We start from the raw sequence: 22,384 nt of genomic DNA, 5'->3' as shown, positions 1-22,384 counted from the left end.
GGTGTCAAGTTCAAGGTCCGGGGGCCCGTGACATCATTTTATCTTTATATGTGTCAATAAAGTACTTAATATTTTCTAACTAAATGTAATGGATTTTTTTCATTTTGACAGAAAAAATATATGTACTGCTTGAAATTGCATGCCTTTTAAACCTTAATAGGATCCATTATTGTAACAAATATTACAGTATATTATCATGCTTTCTAAACATTTTTTGTCTAAGTAAAAAGAATACTTAAAAATCTGTTTGACTTATGATTTTACAGCAAACTACCCATCAAATTAATAAAAATGACAATACATTTTACGGCGTTCTTTACATCATATTACTGTAAATTGAAAAAAACTACCTTTTTTTGCGTTAAAATTCTGGCGTACGGTCAGGATTGTACCACCCCTGCCTCAATTTGAGCCAGGAAAAACCCTGATGAGTCCAATTATTAGATATTATATAATCAATGCACTGCACATACAGTATAAAGTGTCCGCTTTAAGGACCAGCACCAGTTGCCTTGTGACTTTCCTCATGCAGCATTAAGGAAATCTGTGACATATTTACAATCAGGCATTGCCGGAGTCTCGTTATGCGCCCCGCCCTGCGTACTACTAAACTATACAAAACATCTGGAGTATGATGCAGCTGCATGTGTCTGCATGTGCATACTGGCGCCAAAACTTTTAAACACACGAACACACTCAGCTGTAATGAAGACGTACCCCAATAAGTATTTAGGGCTGCAAAAATGTGGCAATCAGTTTTCATACAGATGTTGTTTTCCTCCAACTCTTTCCTATATTAACATATGTTCGCTTTATTTTATGGTGTATTTTCCAGGAAGCTACACGGCTAATAATTTGGGTTGTAGTCCCTACAAGGCAAATGTTCTACACAAGCTTTAGCCTCTGGGGTTCCTTATCAGCACTCCACAGGTCATAACTCTCACATAATCTTCCTAAGGCCTTCAGCGATTATTGCCCCGTGTGCGAGGAGAATCATCATCAGCGATATGGCTGACCATTGGAGCTAAAGTCAAAGGTCAGGCGACCTCTTTTATCAGCACTCGGCCCGTTGATGTTCAACTTTCATGCATCATATTTCACTATCCAATCCAAGATGCTTTAGTTAGCTGGGGTCAAAGGTCTCATGCATGTTTAAAATCAGTACACAGACGCGGAGAGAGTTGAGTCCATTACACTAGTATTATTTTTGTTGCAGCATCTTTTGTACATGCTCATTGCGTTCTTTCACTGCCAAGCATCTGCTCTCTGAAATCCTGAGATATGACTTGCAACCTACATCTTTTATTCATGTGTTTTTGTATTGTTATTTTCCGAATGAATAGGCTGCCAAAATTGAATTTGCTGAGAGGTTCGACTCTGGAAAAGATGTTAGCACTGCACAAAGACACCAGTCAACTTTTCTCAATAGTGGATTTCTTTTCTTCCCGTCAAGCACACACACTGTTATATTGTACATTATGCGGACACACATTTTTAACTGTGGCGCACACATTCATATAATGCCGTATTGCTGCAACTTCACTGACTTTGTGGATTATTTTGATTTTGTTTGTTGATTTCTATATTTTAACAGGTGGCTTTCGGGATGGGCAAAATTGGCCTAAAATCTATATCGCAATATATACATTGCAGCCTATTGCGATAACAATATATATCACTTTATTTATTATTTGGTAATAAATAACACTTCTAATTTATCTGCTGACGTATTCAGTCTTATTGCATCATTTCCAGTTGTATTAAAAACTATTATGTTGAAATGTAACAAACAAATTGTTTTGGACAATACACCAAATTTGGGAATCAATCTATTACCAAGTATTTACAGGGACAGTATTGGTCTGATACTAATACTTTTCAACATTACTGAATGATAAATTTTTTGGTAACAAATATAAACACAGGATGGCGGTGTAACTACCGGTATATCAAATAAATATTTAAATTATTTCCTACAATTGGTTCTGATTTAACTTATTATTTTTTTGTTCTCAAATCCCTTTTGTGTGCAAGGACGTTTGTAAACAATAATAAAAACGACAAAATATTTTCACAATAAAAATATCACTCAACCATACTGGTGCTATACTTGGTATCGTTACTGTCGATATTTCTATCAATTTGCCCACCTCTGTTTACATCAGGGGTGCCAAACTAAACTAAAACACCATGAACAACACAATGAACTTAGACTTTGTCACAGTGTTTTTACAAAGCCATTAAACTTTAAGCACTTCCTGTTCAGCATTCTCATGTTGCCAGTTTACCATTAAAGACATGTTTAAAATAGCAACCGAGTGTTTCCTCAAACCGCCACTTTGGTGAAATCCACAACTGCCACAACACATTCATTTACCACCATTCAAATATTACAATTATAATATAATCAAAACCATCATCAAAAAAACGACACCATAATAGCCGAATTAAAGGTAACATAACTACAAACTCTGCGATGAGGTGGCGACTTGTCCAGGGTGTACGCCGCCTTCCGCCCGATTGTAGCTGAGATAGGCTCCAGCGACCCCAAAAGGGAATAAGCGGTAGAAAATGGATGGATGGATAACTACAAACTTAACCAATGTGAACATGGTAGATTTAGGCATACAATTAAATAGAACAACAAATGTAGAAACACACATTTTTACAATGGAGTCCATCAAGCCGTCAACCAATTGTGAGCGCTGCACGGAACTCTAACTACAAAGATGATGGTCAAGTTGACTTAAGTCTTTGCATCTTACTGTTTCGTTATTTTATCCGTTAAGTGGGTAATTTACAATTAGAGAAGATATTGTGTGTCGCTACAGCATTCGTCTGCCACCAGCCACAACAAGAGCAGCTGTTTGCTTGCGCCTGCGCTGATTGGAGTAGTGGCAGCCAATCCAGAGGGCGCCTAAAGTCAGACACATCATTTAAAACAGTGTGATGTGTGACGTGAGTTACACATGAATTGCTATTGCGACATCCAGTGGACACATTTAGAACAGCAGTTTCTTTCATTAAAAAATTGCAGCTCATTTTTATACTTAAACTCATCTTGCGGGCCGCGGGCTGGATTAAACCTGTTCGCGGGCCTGGTACGGTTCAACTGTTGTAGGTTTGCGGTTAACATATCGTCTTACCGTGTGTAGTGGAGCATGTTTAGCTATCCCTCGTCCTCCAGTGATACTTGTATGAAACATAGTTTCTTTGATGCAGTGGAGGCGAGAATTAGTGATTCAGAAGCTGTACGATGGAGGGACGTTAGCCGCTAACTCGCTACAGTGCATTTAGGACAAGTGTGTACATTAGTCGCTGACAAATTTGCGGAACACATCACATTTCACAATGTTACGATAGTATTAAGAACTATTGTCAGAAAAATTATATTTATATTGTCCAACCCTATATGGCAGTCATCATAAACAACTGGCATAAGAAGCAATTGCATGAATAATATGATAGATGTGGTGTGTCAATGCATGTGTTAGTGCAGGGGTCCCCAAACTTTTTGACTCGGGAATATATCCATCCATCCATTTTCTACCGCTTATTCCCTTTGGGGTCGCGGGGGGCGCTGGAGCCTAACTCAGCTACAATCGGGCGGAAGGCGGGGTACACCCTGGACAAGTCGCCACCTCATCGCAGGGCCAACACAGATAGACAGACAACATTCACGCTCACATTCACACACTAGGGCCAATTTAGTGTTGCCAATCAACCTATTCCCAGGTGCATGTCTTTGGAGGTGGGAGGAAGCCGGAGTACCCGGAGGGAACCCACGCAGTCACGGGAGAACATGCAAACTCCACACAGAAAGATCCCGAGCCCGGGATTGAACCCAAGACTACTCAGGACCTTCGTATTGTGAGGCAGATGCACTAACCCCTCTTCCACCGTGTGTGTGTGTGTGTATATATATATATATATATATATATATATATATATATATATATATATATATATATATATATATATATATATATATATATATATATATATATATATATGTATATATATATATATATATATATATATATATATATATATATATATATATATGTATGTGTGGGAAAAAAATCACAAGACTATTTCATCTCTACAGGCCTGTTTCATGAGGGGGGGTACCCTCAATCATCAGGAGATTTTAATGGGAGCATTCGCATACCATGGTTTATATAGGGCACAGAGTGGGTGGGTACAGGCTGGCGTAGGGGCGTGGTGATTGGCTCATGTGTTACCTAGGAGGTGTTTCCGTCTATGGCGGCATGCTGTTACAATTTCGCTGCACTTGTTGAGGGATGACAGGTCTGGACGGTAAATAATAAACAGTTTCTCTTTCAAGCATAGGTTGCATCTTTTATTACCACTATTGTAAGGTGTGCTGGATGCAAGAATTTGCCATGTTATTGAATATTCAACATTATTGTCTTTGAGGTCTCAAATGTGTTTGCTGAGTTCTGTGGTATTTCGCAGGTTTTTGTTCCTGAAAGAAGCCTTGTGATTGTTCCATCTGGTTTTGAATTCTCCCTCGGTTAATCCTACATATGTGTCGGATGTGTTAATGTCCTTGCGTATTACCTTAGATTGGTAGACAACTGATGTTTGTAAGCACCCCCTGTTGAGAGGGCAATCAGGTTTCTTTCGGCAGTTACAGCCTTTGTTGGTTTTGGAGTCGCTCTGTCTGGGGGCCGACGGCTCATTTGCAATTGTTTTGTTGTGGTTTGAGATGATTTGTCGTATATTGTTCATGCAGCTGTAGCTCAATTTAATGTTGTTCTTGTTGAATACTTTGTACTTGTAACTTCCGAAAGAAACCTGATTGCCCTCTCAACGGGGGGTGCTTACAAACATCAGTTGTCTACCAATCTAAGGTAATACGCAAGGACATTAACACATCCGACACATATGTAGGATTAACCGAGGGAGAATTCAAAACCAGATGGAACAATCACAAGGCTTCTTTCAGGAACAAAAACCTGCGAAATACCACAGAACTCAGCAAACACATTTGGGACCTCAAAGACAATAATGTTGAATATTCAATAACCTGGCAAATTCTTGCATCCAGCACACCTTACAATAGTGGTAATAAAAGATGCAACCTATGCTTGAAAGAGAAACTGTTTATTATTTACCGTCCAGACCTGTCATCCCTCAACAAGCGCAGCAAAATTGTAACAGCATGCCGCCATAGACGGAAACACCTCCTAGGTAACACATGAGCCAATCACCACGCCCCTACGCCAGCCTGTACCCACCCACTCTGTGCCCTATATAAACCATGGTATGCGAATGCTCCCATTAAAATCTCCTGATGATTGAGGGTACCCCCCCTCATGAAACAGGCCTGTAGAGATGAAATAGTCTTGTGATTTTTTTCCCACACATACATATATTGCGCTCTACTACGGTATCGAGCACTATTTTTTGGATAACCTTATTAAGACATATATATATATATATATATATATATATATATATATATATATATATATATATGTGTATATATATATGTGTATATATATATATATATATATGTGTATATATATATATATATATATATATGTGTATATATATATATATATATATATATATATATATATATATATATATATATATATATACATATATATATATATATATATATATATACATATATATATATATACATATATATATATATATATATACATATATATATATATATATATATACATATATATATATATATACATATATATATATATATATATATATATATATGTATATATATATATATATGTATATATATATATATATATGTATATATATATATATATATATATATATATATATATATATATATATATATATATATATATATATATGTATATATATATATATATATATATATATATATATATATGTATATATATATATATATATATGTATATATGTGTATATATATATATATATATATATATATATATATACATATATATATATATATGTATATATATATATATGAGATTATCTTGAGCGGATAGGAGACGCCGAGAGTAACAAGCGGTAGAAAATGGATTAGAAAAGACAGATAAAAAATAATAATAATAATAAAAAAAAAAGTTTTTTTTTTTTTTTTAAACTTGGGACTTCCCACGGGCCGGATTTTGGACGCTGGCGGGCCGCATCCGACACTGCGGCGCGTGTGCCATGATGTCACGTTATCGATGGGAAAATGCATTTTTAGACAATATGATTATCCTGCGCGGATGGGAGACGCCGAGAGTAACAAGCGGTAGAAAATGGATTAGAAAAGACAGATTAAAAAAATAATAATAATAAAAAAATAAATAAAACTTGGGCTTCCCACGGGCCGGATTTTGGACGCTGGCGGCCCGCATCCACATCTGCTTGTGTATGAGTGAAGGCATTGGCTTTGCGGATTATTTTGAGTTGTTATGTTCATGTATTTAATGACAGACGGTGCTTATTGTTAATAACTAGCAGGAGGAAACTGATGCAATATTTTCTGTTGGACCTTCATGGAGTTGTTTCATTCTCCAGGACTATAGTGGTCATTTTTATTAATCAATGCTCACATTCATAAGAGAGAAGGCTTTCCAGCTGAGTTAATATGTATCTCTAAAGCAGTCTATGCATTTTGTATGACGACAGGAAGCGAGCGGTGGCGGCGCTGCGGCTCGACGGTAAAAGGATCCAGCTGTTTGCGGAGCTCGTGCAGAAAACCATCAGCATGCGACGTTAAAGCCAGCGACGCCTGACCGCGGCCCACGCTGCTGACTTTGTGTGATACTGCACAACACATCACCAGCGTATCCAAATACGCACACATAAGTCAGTGGGTCTGTATGCTGTGTAAGCACTTAGACTTTAATCACATGGCTGCTTCCACGCAGTGCACTTAGCAAGAAGCACAAACCATCTTTAGGAATGTCCAACCTACTTAGATGGTGGACGTTGCAGCCAGAGATATATGAGCATAAGTATTGGGCCATGGAAGACTTTTGCATCTACACAAGCTCACACTCTTTCAGGAAGACTTTGTATTTCAAAAGGAGGGCAGGGACACTGATTTTGGAGCTGAGTGAAAATGTGTTGTCACAATAGGGTTGGGCGATAAGACGATATCAATATATACGCTGTAGACACGTAATTAATAACAATAATAAATGCTTTTGATAAAACGTTCGATATTTTTTTTCTTCTACAATCGAAGAAACCAGAAGTTGCAAAGCAAAGTTGGTAGCATGAACAAAGGAACTCGCTCGCTGGTAACAAAGCAACGCAGGAAGTGGTCACTGATCAGTGGAAATGACCCGCTAACAGACAATCAGGTAACAGTATCAACTATCACGTTCGGTTGCGCCATCTTGGTGTCTCGCGGTTGATTCTTTGCATCAAGTGAGAAGAGAAACTATAAATGAGTGCTGCAAAGGGCAAAACAACTGTGGATAAAACAGGAAAAGTCACCACGACGCTCGTCCCCATCAAGACTGGTATTACCACACCACGTGAGTTGCGCCGACCTTTGAAGACAGCCATAACTTCCTGGCACTAAACCTGCAAAAAATAGATCTTCTCAGGTTTTTCTATGTTAACGTTTTCACACTTTGTACTATTTTGTTTCACTATATTAAGCATTTCTTACATAGTCCTTATTTTTGCACCTTAATTCTGAGAGGTTATTGTTAAGTGTTTGATGTGATTTTAGAATTTGATGTGATTTTAGAATTGTGTTTACATTGATTGTCTAAGTGTACATGGTTGTGTTGACACTTCCTTTCCTTTCTGCCTTGAGAGCAGAGGGGATTATAATCAGAGGAAGGTTACATTTAAAAAAACATTTTTTACATTTAATATATTTTTCTCTTGGTCCTTATTTTCGATAGGTCATTAAAAAATATATATATATTATTATTAGGGGTGTAACTGTATCGTAGATACCGCGGGATTGTGGTTTTAAAATCTTGCCCATAATGCCATGACGTGTGATGGTATCAACAGAAAACTTGGTGAGTGCAATTTTTTTCTGGCACTTTTGCTTTGGCAGGTCTAATAATAAACCACATCTCCCAGAATCCTCAGAGCAGTTTTATTTTCAAAAACCTAATAACTTTTTGAGTTACAGTATGTTGCTAACAAGCAGATGAACGAACCCTGGTGAAAACATAACATCTGTGGCGCAAGCAATAAAGGGGGCCACGTTCGTCTCGAGCGTTCCAAGCCAAAACAGACTCCGTCAAGGCGCACCATGCCGAGAGAAAGTACCTGCTGTTTACTGAAGCTACTCGATAAGCTACCATCACCTGGAAAAGATGACGTCAATTTGGGAGTTATTGACATTGTTAAAAGTAAAAATGTGAGTTGAATTTTCTGAGAAAGTGCATTTTCCAAACTGATAGAAATAACTTCTCAGGAAGTAAAAGTTGAGAGACATTTTAGCATTATGTTTATGTTCAATTAGTGCAAGTATGTTCAATTAGTGCAAGTGTGTTTATCCTGAACATTCCTGCCACTTCATTTTGCACACTGTCATTTTAAGTCTGTTTTTTACGACATATACCACAATAATATCGTACCGTGGCCTTAATACTGTGATAGTATCCCTAATAACTATCAATATTGGTCTATATAAAACACATATATTGTGATAAAGTTTTCAGCCAGATTGACCCAGCCCTACGTCACAAGCTTCCTGGCAGTTAATAATGACAATGTTTAATTTGCAGTAAAAAAAAAAAAAAGACTCAAATAACCCATAAATCAAAGCCTACAGTAGACTGGCTAATGCATAAGCACATGTTAGCAATTTACAGTTGGGCTAGGTATTGTTGGCAAGGGCTTCATGATACATGAGTCACAATAAAATACAGTATTGGAAGCTGGATTCACTGTGTATCCGAATGCAGCTGGGATAAGCTCCAGCACCCCCGCGACCCTGAGAGGAACAAGCGGTAGAAAATAGATGGATGGGTGGAGACACATAATGAGCTGCTAGCCAATTCTCAGCTGGGGGACTATAAATAAATAGCCTTAGAAGGGATGAACATTTAAAACATGTATTAAAGGACATTGATAAATCAAATTAAGCATTTCTCGCAAAGGCGATAATATACTTTTTCACAAAAATTATCCGATCTACAGCCGTAATGAAGAGTAGAGCGTTTGTACTGGGTTAAGTGTCCAATCAGATTGCTGTGATGTCATTTTCTATGCTGGTGGTTGCTATGATTTAGAGTAATCCATTAATTTCTCTAACTAGTGAACTACAAGGGAATTGCAATTAGGCACATGGAAAGCATAAACACAAAAGCTGCTCCTCATTGGAAGCTTTCGACCGTTTTTACAACCAAGCCTTTAATGTTAACAGCATGTGAAACAAAACTGTAATTCACTTTTGATGCTGCAGATTTGGGGAAATTGTCACTTGTGATTCATGCTTAGTCCCTAAATTCTTGACAAACTGCCTGTGCTTGCTGAATGCTAATAAGTGCTGCATCGCGGTGGAAGACAGAAAAAAAACACAACAGTGTATCTGTCTCATCTCTGTCTTGTGTGTCATAAAATAAAATGTCTTGTTGGGAGATGTTCCGTTTCAGCACTGCCCAGACTTCATAAATCATATATTTGGATCAGTCTGCTGAAAAAAAGTGAAATTCAATGCACTGCATCACAGGGATCCCCTAAAATGACTCTCATTAACCTCCCATTCCTGTCCGTCCATCTTAATTAAGAACTACAAGGTCATTTCTCCCCGCTTGCCATTCTTTACAAATCAAGCACTCGCTGTTGAAATGTGTAAGGACTGAGCTTTTCTCAACATTCCCTGGAGCGTGCAAGCGACGAGGCCATTAAAACGGCTGAACCCGACGTGGCGCAATTACGTCCCCATTGTTGCGGGCATTGTTGGCGTCGTACGCGAGCACTTGTGAGTGTCACCTCTGCTGGAGGCCTGCAGACTGTCTTTCTTTTCAAGATCAGTGGGCGTGTCCTCGCTGTTTTGTTGGGTTTTTTTTAGGTGGGCATCAGAGCATGACTAAAACCTCACTATTTTCTGGCCTAGACTCCTTAACACCATCACCAAAAGAAAAAAAAACTCTCCCATACTCCCTCTCCACCAGCAGTTGCACGCTGCCAAGCTCATAGCATGCATGAGAGAAAACGCACAAGACAATAAGCAAACATATGCAGGAAAGGCAATTTGTTATTCTTGTAGCCAGACATTTGCGTTTATTTCCGTACCTGACGGTTTCGGCGACAACTGGTGCCTTCCTCAGCTGTCAGCCTGCTACTACAAGAAGCTATAAGAATAACAAATTGCATAATTATTTGAAGACCTAATGAACCGCAGGAAATAATAATCCGGACGCCGCATACACTGAACATAGCAGCCATGTTTAAAAGGGGTTTACAATGGAAATGACAACATTAGCAAATAAGCACTCTTAGTTTTCTGCACCGAGTCCCTTATTAGAGAATATAACTAAAATCTTCAATTGTATGGCTGTAGATGACCAAAGTGTAGAGTAAACTGCTCATTCGCTTGAGGATTATTTTGACAGTTTTTACTTGTTTTTAATATGTCACGTATAGATTGCTGCCGAGACGGCGTTCCTGTTCCAACGAGCTGTAACCCACTCTCTTTCTAGTCCAAGGGTTAACAGTATGTTAAAAAAGCAGTGTTTGAAAAAGCCAATGAGTTTACTCACTAGTTCAACGGGAATATAGAACCACTAATATAGCAGCAACCACAGTGGATCCTCGATTTACGAAAGCATTGGTTCTGGAACAGGGTTTGTTAATAGAAAAGTTTGTATATTGAAGCAAATTCCATATTTTAGTAAACAGTTTGTACACTTTGAACTAGGGTTGTGCGGTAATAAGTAATGCTGCCTGAGGCTGAGTCAATTTAATTCAGGCCAAACATTGTACTTTTATGGACAGAATTTCTAGGCGCAGTCAAGGCGTTGAGGGGATCCGGTTTGGTGGCTGCAGGATTAGGTCTCTGCTTTTTGCAGATGATGTGGTCCTGATTAGGGATGTCCCGATCCAGGTTTTTGCACTTCCGATCCGATACCGATACTGTTTTTGCATTTCCGATCCGATACCGATACTGACCGATACCGATACTGACCGATACTGGCCTATCCGAGCACGTATTAAAGTTTAAAGTTATTTAGCCTACTTAGTTGTCAGAATCATGTTGAAAAGGGTTTTAGTACTCTTGATAACAACTAGCCAGCTGAATTAGGGGAGTTTGAATAATACACAATGGTTGGTAACAAGAAACTCACCTGTTTATTCAAGGATAAACACAAAATAGACAAAATTATACATGACAAACAGAAATGGCATCATTGAACTAGGGCTGGGCGATATGGCCTTTTTTTAATATTGCGATATTTTAAGGCCATATTGCGATACACAATATATATCTCGATATTTTGCCTTAGCCTTGAATGAACACTTGATGCATATAATCACAGCAGTATGATGATTCTATGTGTTTTGATTGATTGATTGAGACTTTTATTAGTAGGTTGCACAGTGAAGTACATATTCCGTACAATTGACCACTAAATGGTAACACCCGAATAAGTTTTTCAACTTGTTTAAGACGGGGTCCACTTAAATTGATTCATGATACAGATATATACTATCAGATATATACTATCATCATAATACAGTCATCACACAAGATAATCACATTGAATTATTTACATTATTTTTAATCCAGGGTGTGGAGGGGGGCGCCGGATGTAAGTGTCAAAAAGACAGCCAAAAGAGTTTGATATGAGAATAAATCTAAAGTTAAAATATAGGGTAGAAATGCACCCATTTGCAGGAAATGTAGTCTTGATTTTCAAAATGTTCTTTCAAGGCTTGCATGTCTACATTAAAACATTCTTCTTCATACTGCATTAATATATGCTACTTTTAAACTTTCATGCAGAGAAGGAAATCACAACTAAAAAAATCCAAAAAAAATTCATACGGTGTTGATGTGGAAATTTTTGCCATTTTGATGGTGTGGAGTCTGGACGTGTGGCACCGAATGGAGATAAGCGTCTCGACAGACGTCACAATATTTCATACTTGCCAACCCTCCCGAATTTTCCGGGAGACTCCCAAAATTCAGCGCCTTTCCCGAAAACCTCCCGGGACAAATATTCTCCCGAAAATCTCCCAATTTTCAGCCGTAGCTGGAGGCCACGCCCCCTCCAGCTCCATGCGGACCTAAGTGAGGACAGCCTTTTTTCACGACGGGAGGACAACAGGGTGACAAGAACTAAATCATCCAGACTACAGATAAATTGTATTATTATGTTTATCTTACCTAAAAATAAATATATATATTAATTAAAATAAAAAAAATAAAAATACATTTTTACTATATTTTGCTAAAAACATCTAAATTAATTGTATTTTTATTTGTATTTTTTCTGACTCCTCATTACATCCAGCCATATAATTATACATTAAAATAAACATATTTGAAATAATTAATTTTAAATGATCATAATAATTCATTTAAAATGACCATATTTAATTATTAAAATAATTGCTTGTTTATCAACAACTTTAGCATTTTATTCATTACATTTTGAAGCTCTCAGAAGCCAAGTTATGTTATATTCCTTAAGATTTATTTATGCAAGTTTGAAGTATCAATTATCTAAACACAGTTTTGTTTGCATATTTTCAGGATGTAGAATGGTGAATTCTCGCTGTTAATATACTCCTCCCCTCTTAACCATCGCCCCCCCCCCCCCCGGAAAAGGGTGGAGTGCCATCTCCGGGTTGGGGAGGAGACCCTGCCCCAAGTGGAGGAGTTCAAGTACCTCGGAGTCTTGTTCACGAGTGAGGGAAAAGGGGATCGTGAGATCGACAGGCGGATCGGTGCGGCGTCTTCAGTAATGTGGACGCTGTATCAATCCATTGTGGTGAAGAAGGAGCTGAGCCGGAAGGCAAAGCTCTCGATTTACCGGTCGATCTACGTTCCCATCCTCACCTATGGTCATGAGCTTTGGGTCATGACCGAAAGGACAAGATCACGGGTACAAGCAGCCAAAATGAGTTTCCTCCGCCGGGTGGCGGGGCTCTCCCTTAGAGATAGGGTGAGAAGCTCTGTCATCCGGGAGGAGCTCAAAGTAAAACCGCTGCTCCTCCACATCGAGAGGAGCCAGATGAGGTGGTTCGGGCATCTGGTCAGGATGCCACCCGAACGCCTCCCAAGGGAGGTGTTTAGGGCACGTCCGACCGGTAGGAGGCCACGGGGAAGACCCAGGACACGTTGGGAAGACTATGTCTCCCGGCTGGCCTGGGAACGCCTCGGGATCTCTCGGGAGGGGCTGGACGAAGTGGCTAGGGAGAGGGAAGTCTGGGCTTCCCTGCTTAGGCTGCTGCCCCCGCGACCCGACCTCGGGTAAGCGGCAGAAGATGGATGGATGGATGGATGGACAATATGTTACTGCATATGTCAGCAGACTAATCAGGAGTCTTTGTTTGTTTACTTATTACTAAAAGACAAGTTGTCTTGTATGTTCACTATTTTATTTAAGGACAAACTTGCAATAAGAAACGTATGTTTAATGTACCGTAAGATTTTTTGTTCAAATAAAGCCAATAATGCAATTTTTTGTGGTCCCCTTTATCGGAAAGTACAGAAAAATATCGAAATAATTTTGGTACCAGTACCAAAATATTGGTATCAGGACAACACTACTTGGAACATTTCACAAGAAATCATATCGAGATAGATATTATTGGCGAGAAAGTGATAAAACTGTAAACATAAGCGTGTCTTTCCAAAGAAGCCCATGAACCCAAGACGCCACCTCCTCATGAAAGCCTCTCAGGTTCAACAGACGAACGACGCATCTCGAGCCGAGCAAAGAAAGAAGCAAGCGTCTCTACGGCGGAGAGACAAAACATGTCTGAAGAGGCGTTTGTGATAACACACAGCGATACATTCCGCATGCCCAACTTTGCTGCTTGGGGTCCTGTGATCCTTTGTGCTGGCCCTGTAATGAATTACAGACCAGCTCTCCAACCTCAGCCACCACATTAAAAAAGTCCTCTCAGTGCACATGAGAGATTAGTGTGCTCATTAGGACGGAAGGAAGGAGAATGGGAGCGAATGGAGGAAGGAGAAATAGGGAAAAAGGACGCTCTTCTAGGAAAAAAGGCCACTTTTTGAGGACAGGTTCCACCCACCCCCTTTTTTTTTCTCTTGCAGACAATTAGGACCACAGTGAAGGTTTACAGGGGTGACGTGTTATTCATGAGCTGGCTTATTTACGACATTATTACATTGTTTCTGCTTAGTGTAATGAATTTAGTTCCTAAAGAAAGAAGTTCAATGGCTTAAGCCAGAGAAAAGTTGTTCGATAGTATGAACAATGGCTGTCTGTCATGTGACTTACAGCTAGTTTTTAAAAGGGGAGGGTCTGACAATTAATACATACTCCATCCATCAACCCAGGTTTGCCTGTTTGTCAAAGAAAACTAAAATGATCAAACTTTCAGTTCTCATGTCTGTAACAGGGTATATTTTAAGACATGGGTGTCCAAAGTGTGGCCGTCTGGCCAATCGCAGCCCGGAGCTCATTTTCTTACAGACCGCGGCACATTCGAAAAATAATATTAAAGAAAACACACACAAAAAAACTCCATATGAAAAGCACAATAAAAGAGCAAACAGGTGAAATGTAACGAGAAAAAGTTGCAATGTTGACTCGAATAATACAAATCTACCATGCAAACTGTTTTTTTTCTTTGAAACTGTCATTGCTCAAAAACTAATAATGAGTCAAAATCAATGTTGTTATAAATTATGAACGTATTCAATGCTCCAATTATTTCATATCAAAAGTTCGACTTTGAAATATTTTTTCTGGAAAATATAGCATATTTTGTGTGTTTGCCATATAATAAACAACATTTCTTTGACAAAAATTTAATCAAACAAATATGAAAAAAATAAAACTTTACAATCAACATATTGTTCTGATGTTGATCTAGAGCAGGGGTGCTCATTACGTCGATCGCGAGCTACCGGTCGATTTCGGAGGGTGTGTCAGTCGATCACCAGCCAGGCATTAAAAAAATAGTCCTAAAAATGAGCGATCATAAATCTTCACTATGACGTCACTTTCCTCACTTGATTGACATTCACGGCACCCGAGGGTCTTCTGAGATGACGCTGGCTGCTGCCAGCTCATTAAAATTACCGACTGGAAGGCGAGAAACACTTTATTTCAACAGACTCTGGTGCCGTACCTGTCGTCAAAACTCCAAAGACCGACTGCACGGTTGCACAAACAAAATAAGAGTCTCAGAAAGCTGGCAGGCACAAGCTAGCAAGCTACGGAGTTTGCCGGCAATGTATTTCTTGTAAAGTGTATACAAAGAAGTACGGAAGCTGGACAAATAAGATGCCAAAAACTAACCAATTTCATGTGGTATTGGACAGAAAGGAGGACTTTTTTTCTCCTCCGTTCGAAAATGCGGACATTACCAGCACCACTGTCTGATTCCAATCAATGCAAGTCATCAGAATCAGGTAATACACCAACTTATATTCTTGTCTTCATGAAAAAAAGGAATCTATGTGTTAAACATGCTTGTATTATCTTTAAACACCTTTAAGTTGTTAACAATATTAACTATATGTGTTAAACATACTTGTATTATCTTTAAACACCTTTAAGTTGTTAACAATATTAACTATATGTATTAAACATTCTTGTATTATCATTAAACACCTTTAATTTTTTAACAATATTAACTGTGTTAAACATGCTTGTATTATCATTAAACACCTTTAACTTGTTAACAATATTAACTATATGTATTAAACATACTTGTATTATCATTAAACACCTTTAATTTTTTAACAATATTAACTATATGTGTTAAACATGCTTGCATTATCATTAAACACCTTTAACTTGTTAACAAAAACATATATTTCATAAATAAGTGAATATAAATTATATATATGAATGAGGTAGATTCCCACGACTTGATCAATTGAAAAGTAGCTCGCCTGCAGAAAAAGTGTGAGCACCCCTGATCTAGAGACTTACGGATTGAAAGTAAAAATCCCCAAGAATTCTAGAGGGACTTTTTTTTTTAAACTGTCATTTTAAAATAATATTAATAACAAATTAAAATCAATGTCATTATAAATTGTTGACCTATTTAAGGCTTTGATTACTTCACATCAAATATTCCACTTTGAACATTTTTTGAGGGAAAGTATTGCATATTTTGTCATTTTTATATCTCTTCTGGGGGAAAATATTGAATCTTTTGTGTACATGCCATTAAAAACAGGGTTTTGACAAAAAGGGCATAAAACAGAAAAACCTTTTTAAAAACACAAAAAACAGCTTTATATCGGTGGAACAGGGGTTAGTGCGTGTGCGTCCTGGGTTCGATACTCGGGCTGGGGGTCTTTCTGTGTGGATTGTATGTTCTACCCGTGACTAAGTGGGTTCCCTCCGGGTGCTCCGGCTTCTTCCCACATCCAAAGACATGCACCTGGTGATAGGCTGTTTGGCAACACTAAATCGGCCCTAGTGTGTGAATGTGAGTGTGAATGTTGTCTGTCTGTCTATGTTGGCCCTGTGAAGAGGTGATGACTTGTCCAGGGTGTACCCCGTCTTACGCCCATGTGCAGCTGGGATAGGCTCCAGCCACCCCCACGACCCCGAGAGAGACAAGCGATAGATAATGGATGGATGGACAACTTTATATCGACAGATAGACCTTAAGTTGATCTAGAGCAGGGATGTCCAAAAAACTCAAGTTTTGTTGGCCCGCAACATGTTGTAGGAGAGAAAAAAACAATAAAAATATATATTTTTTAATATTTTAAAAAAAATACGTAATGTAATGGCAAAAAAAAAACTGATATTATAACACAAAATTTGTGGGGAACATTTTGTTATTTTTTTATTTGTTAAAAAAAAAAAAAAATGCTACAATCCAACATACTGTATATCAAAACTTTGTGTTATAAGGTAGCCATTGGAAATATGAAGGCGAGTCATCCAGACATGCCCGTGTTTCTCCTTCCATCTGTACAGATGCTTGTGGAAATCACACATGAATACCTTAAAGGGGAACATTATCACAATTTCAGAAGGATTAAAACCATTAAAAATCAGTTCCCAGTGGCTTATTTTATTTTTCGAAGTTTTTTTCCAAATTTTACCCATGACGCAATATCCCTAAAAAAAGCTTCAAAGTGCCTGATTTTAACCATCGTGATATACACCCGTCCATTTTCTTGTGACGTCACACAGTGATGCCAATACAAACAAACATGGCGGAAAGAACAGCAAGCTATAGCGACATTAGCTCGGATTCAGACTCGGATTTCAGCGGCTTAAGCGATTCAACAGATTACGCATGTATTGAAACGGATGGTTGTAGTGTGAAGGCAGGTAGCGAAAACGAAATTGAAGAAGAAACTGAAGCTATTGAGCCATATCGGTTTAACCGTATGCAAGCGAAACCGACGAAAACGACACGACAGCCAGCGACGCGGGAGAAAGCGAGGACGAATTCGGTGATCGCCTTCTAACCAACGATTGGTATGTGTTTGTTTGGCATTAAAGGAAACTAACAACTATGAACTAGGTTTACAGCATATGAAATACATTTGGCAACAACATGCACTTTGAGAGTGCAGACAGCCCAGTTTTCATAAATTAATATATTCTGTAGACATACCCTCATCCGCTCTCTTTTCCTGAAAGCTGATCTGTCCAGTCCAGTTGGAAATGCATCTGCTTTGAGTGTCGCAGGATATCCACACATTCTTGCCATCTCTGTCGTAGCATAGCTTTCGTCGGTAAAGTGTGCGGAACAAACGTCCAATTTCTTGCCACTTTCGCATCTTTGGGCCACTGGTGCAACTTGAATCCGTCCCTGTTCGTGTTGTTACACCCTCCGACAACACACCGACGAGGCATGATGTCTCCAAAGTACGGAAAACAGTCGAAAAAACGGAAAATAACAGAGCTGATTTGACTCTGTGTTTGTAATGTGTTTGAGAAAATGGCGGATTGCTTCCCGTTGTGACGTCATCGCTCCAAGAGCGAATAATAGAAAGGCGTTTAATTCGCCAAAATTCACCCATTTAGAGTTCGGAAATCGGTTAAAATAATATATGGTCTTTTTTCTGCAACATCAAGGTATATATTGACGCTTACATAGGTCTGGTGATAATGTTCCCCTTTAAGAGAAAGCGATTGCAGCTATTTGGGATACAACACTTCTCAGACGGTAAGAGAACTTTCCAATGTCCGGGTCAGCTGTGATTCTACTTACCGAAAAACTTTTTCTATTTGTCGAAGGAGAGTTAACGAGAATGCGGGCTCCCGTGGATGTGATAAAAAAGGTATTGTATTTGTATTCACTGGCCGCCAAGGGAAGACTACGGAAAACGGTGAATGCTTTTGGATTGGTAACGCAGACTGTATCAGTTATTGTCCGCCATGTATGTCGCGGACTCAACGTCTAGGTCTAGACTATATAAAGTCACCATAAAAACGAATGGACAATGAAGGTAAAGGCAAAAGAGTGAGGAGTGTCCTGACCAGATATCTAGATATCTAGCACACTGGATTCCAGTTAATTGAAATACCACAACACTGGATATTGTTCAGATAAGTTAAATTTAATTTAAGAACTTGCACACAAAGCAACACTGGAGGTGACTATGACGTGCGCATTTTAAGCGCATGCGTATTAGGTCGCGTTGCGGCGGCGGATGGAAGGGGGACAGTGGGTCTTAAACAACCATTGTGTGTGTGTGGACAAGGATAAGGTTAGGTGGGATTTACCCTGGATAACCTTAGCCGGCTTAGTGTAGAAGGTGCCTAAGGCATCGATGCTTTAGTATCGTTTGACCCATCACTAGCCTTCTTAAACTTGGTGTGCAAAAAAAACTATTTTTTTTTAAAACAGTAGTTGCATTGAGCTCTGTGTTTCCGTGAGTGTAAGAAGGCCAAAAGACTGCATTCAAGAACACAAAGCACACTGACTGTGAGCAATCACACGGCGTGCAAAAACGCAGTCTAATCACCCTCCCACCACACACAATTATGATTGCATGCATCTCAGGGTTGTTGTTTGGCAAAGTGAGCATGTGTGCCCACCTGCGGCCTGAAAGCACTTATTTCATGAACCCCCCTCCCCACCCCCCATTCCGACCCCTCATCACACGGGAATTCGCTCATGCAAATGAAGGCTTCAAGCCCACATTCATTGCAGATGTCCGCTCGCTCATCAGAGGCTTTCTCACGAGGACATGATCTAACAGCGGAGCGAACAACTCGGCTGATTCAGTCTCAAATAGTTTGCTGTCTAAAGAAGTGTACCAAAAAAAATGTAATAAAGCAACGCTGTGCTAGCATTATTCTGCTCAATACAACACAGGCGTGGAAACAGGAGTTCATAACATTTAGAAACAGACTCTATCATACCATAAACCTATCAAGGACGTGATACAACCTGTGACAGGTGACAAATCTGGCTTTGCTACACATCTTAAAATAAAGCCTAGAAGTCATTACGTGATAGCTGAAAGTTTAAACGATTATTAAGTCAAATCGATTCTTGCAATATATTATTTGGCTTAAAAATGATAATAACATTTTTTTCAAAACAGGTTATAGGTTTCAAAAGTTCCGCTTGACTGCCGCTCTGACATAAGCCAGAGATGACCATTTAAAAAAATGTATTCTTAAAAAAAAGGTTATTTTTGAGGATCATGAAATCGATTTTTTTCAGAACCCCTAAAAGAGTGTGTAAAAAGTAGATTCATTGCACGATAGCGCTTCATGGAGCCCCCCACTCTGTCAGGAGACAGATGTGGATAAACACAGCTCGTTAGCATTAAAGCTGCAGACACAAACAAATTATGTGTCTAAAAGATGCGATTCGGGATTTAGGCTTCTGATTCCGATATCAATGAGTGAGAACGGTTGTTACAAATACCGATTCCGAACACATGTATTTCCTATAAATTGTTCAATTTATTTAAGTTTTTGACAGTTTAACAATATCAGCACAATGTTTTAAATAGTTCCTTATTCTCTTTTATTACTTATAATTGTTTGAGCAAAACAAAGACAATAAATAGCATACAAAAACTATACAGAATCAAAAACTACTATCTGCTACTCATTTTAATAATGTTTGCTGTCAAAGTCCTCCTGTGTCCAGGGAAATATTCCCTGACTGTACACATGAACAAAAACATTTAAAATAAATGATTTTGAGAAAAAAAGAATATCGATTTAATCATTTTAGTATCGATCATGTACTGATATGACTCTTCGTGTCGACACCACCGAATTTATGAATCGATCTACCCTCCTCTTAAATGTCATTTACTGACTGTGACAATGCTGACAACCAACAGTTGCTGCTATATTATCATCTCTCCATACTCCTATTAATATACTTGTTAATGAATTGTTAATAACTGCTTACTTTCTGCTGTAACACACTTCCATCTACACATCTGAAACTTTGCTAAGCACTTATTTCTGTTGTTTCGAGCAAGCTTAGCAGCTATTTTCCTTATACTTTATAATGATACTTGATAATGATACTGAAGATATAAAGATATGCAGTTTATTTGCCTTAATGGAGGTGTTTATTTTTAGGGAAGCCGCTCCACACTGTTTGGAGACACACAATTAGCAGCTTGTCTGCTGGGGGACTAAAAATAAATACAATATTAGCCAGTGGGGATTGGCGTTTGTGATCGGCATTGAAAGACATTAACCAGCAGTGGTGATGACGTACGTTTTCAAAAAAAACGGCCAACACTGATTGGTGGTGGATCTATCGGCACATCCCTAACTTTGAGCTGTCTCAATATCGGCACTCGGACTAGATATTGGCTAACACACCTTGAATACACTGTTGTGGGACCTAGCTCAATATTACACTTAAAGAAACACCTCTAGTGTTAATTCAGTGTTTATTAATCAACCATGGTTCATTATGTTGAAAAGGCTTTACTTTCACTTAAAAATATCTGTTTTTCAGTTGTGGTTCTTATGGGCCGTAGCAGTACTTAGTTGTAATGCACTTTTCCACCACTTGTGGCAGTAATGACAATACAAAACAAACAGAAGAAGTCTGAAGCTAAAGTCCTAGAGAAGTTTCTTAAGCACAAAAAATATGACTAAAGTGGTAAAACTCTATTTTCAGTTGCACTTAAATTCTATTGACAGTTTATTTAAGAAACATATGTATTATTATTATTATTCATTATTAATTTAGTTCGAATTTCTTTCTTTCAGCACTGTGTAATTGTATGTAAGTTTAATTTTCATTTGCCTTTTTGAAGCCTTTCTTTTGCAGTATATGTGATTAGTATTTATTTTGTAATCAGCCTGACCTAAGCCTTGATAATAATCTTTGTGAGCAACCCGTGGTTTCATATAATTTGACAAGGTTTATCCTGTTGAACTGTAAAACGTTAATATTTGAGTGGGTCCCCGGCCCCTCTCTAGTAGAAAAGATGGGCCCCAAGGTCAAACAGGTTAAGAAGCCCTGTGTTAATTAACGTTTAATGATGGACATAGTTTGACCCTTGAACAGATTATTTCCTGTTACAAAAAATTTGTTCAGGCTAATAATTGGTAACGAGAAAAGTGAAACTTACTGTAGGGGAAACTGATGCGCGGCGTCACGTCGTCGTCCGTGGTCAACACTGATTGGAGGCAGAGGGCCAATAGGAGGGCGGCGGCCAGACTGCAGCGCACGTCTTCCGCTAATGTCCACATGGTTATCGTATCCTCACAGCAACAAACACAGCAGAAGAGTGTTTGTTTTAAGATTCCTTGGAATCCATGAAGCTCCTCTTGTGACTCCGCTCAGGTTTCTATCTTCGCTCGCATCTTCCTGCGGGCGGCGTGGAGTAAAAAGGGGGGGTGCAAGGAGGAATGAACGTGCCCTTGACTCGATCCTTGTATTCCTAGAGGTCCTCACACACGGTTAGCAGACTCTTCGCACAAAGACACAGGAATCCTTTTTAAACCAAAACCCTGCTTGGTTTTTTTTTATCTTCGGCTCCGTGTTAAACCGATCGCCGCTAATCTCCAAGCGGTGGTCATCTGTGGAGAGAACAGGGAGAAAAGGCTTTCTTTAAGTCAGATCCAAGAACATGGAAAATGAAAGCCCTGCTAGAACAACAGATTTGGGCTTTAGGTGAGACAACTACAAAAAAGAGACAATTTGGCCAGAGGTTTTACAGCTTAAACCAAAAGCTCTGTCCTGTATTTGTCACACTGACGACAAAAACAAAACGCTTCAATCAAAACGAGCATTCATGTGGTAG

The 22,384-nt window shown here is 38.7% G+C and overlaps 1 protein-coding gene across 3 annotated transcripts in view; it reads right to left on the bottom strand.

The window, feature by feature from the left end:
• The window catches only part of LOC133608846 (semaphorin-4B-like), a 173,494-nt gene that overhangs the window by 54,049 nt on the left and 97,061 nt on the right, over nucleotides 1-22,384 (bottom strand). For all 3 annotated transcript variants that reach the window (XM_061964431.2, XM_061964430.2, XM_061964428.2), the window contains one exon: nucleotides 21,710-22,160. In XM_061964431.2, coding sequence (XP_061820415.2) covers nucleotides 21,710-21,830 — 121 coding nt within the window. In that variant the 5' untranslated portion in view covers nucleotides 21,831-22,160. The remainder of the gene's footprint in view (nucleotides 1-21,709; nucleotides 22,161-22,384) is intronic.

Source organism: Nerophis lumbriciformis, linkage group LG06 (assembly GCF_033978685.3).
Source record: "Nerophis lumbriciformis linkage group LG06, RoL_Nlum_v2.1, whole genome shotgun sequence".
NCBI lineage: Eukaryota > Metazoa > Chordata > Actinopteri > Syngnathiformes > Syngnathidae > Nerophis > Nerophis lumbriciformis.
This window is presented reverse-complemented; position numbering and strand designations above follow the sequence as displayed.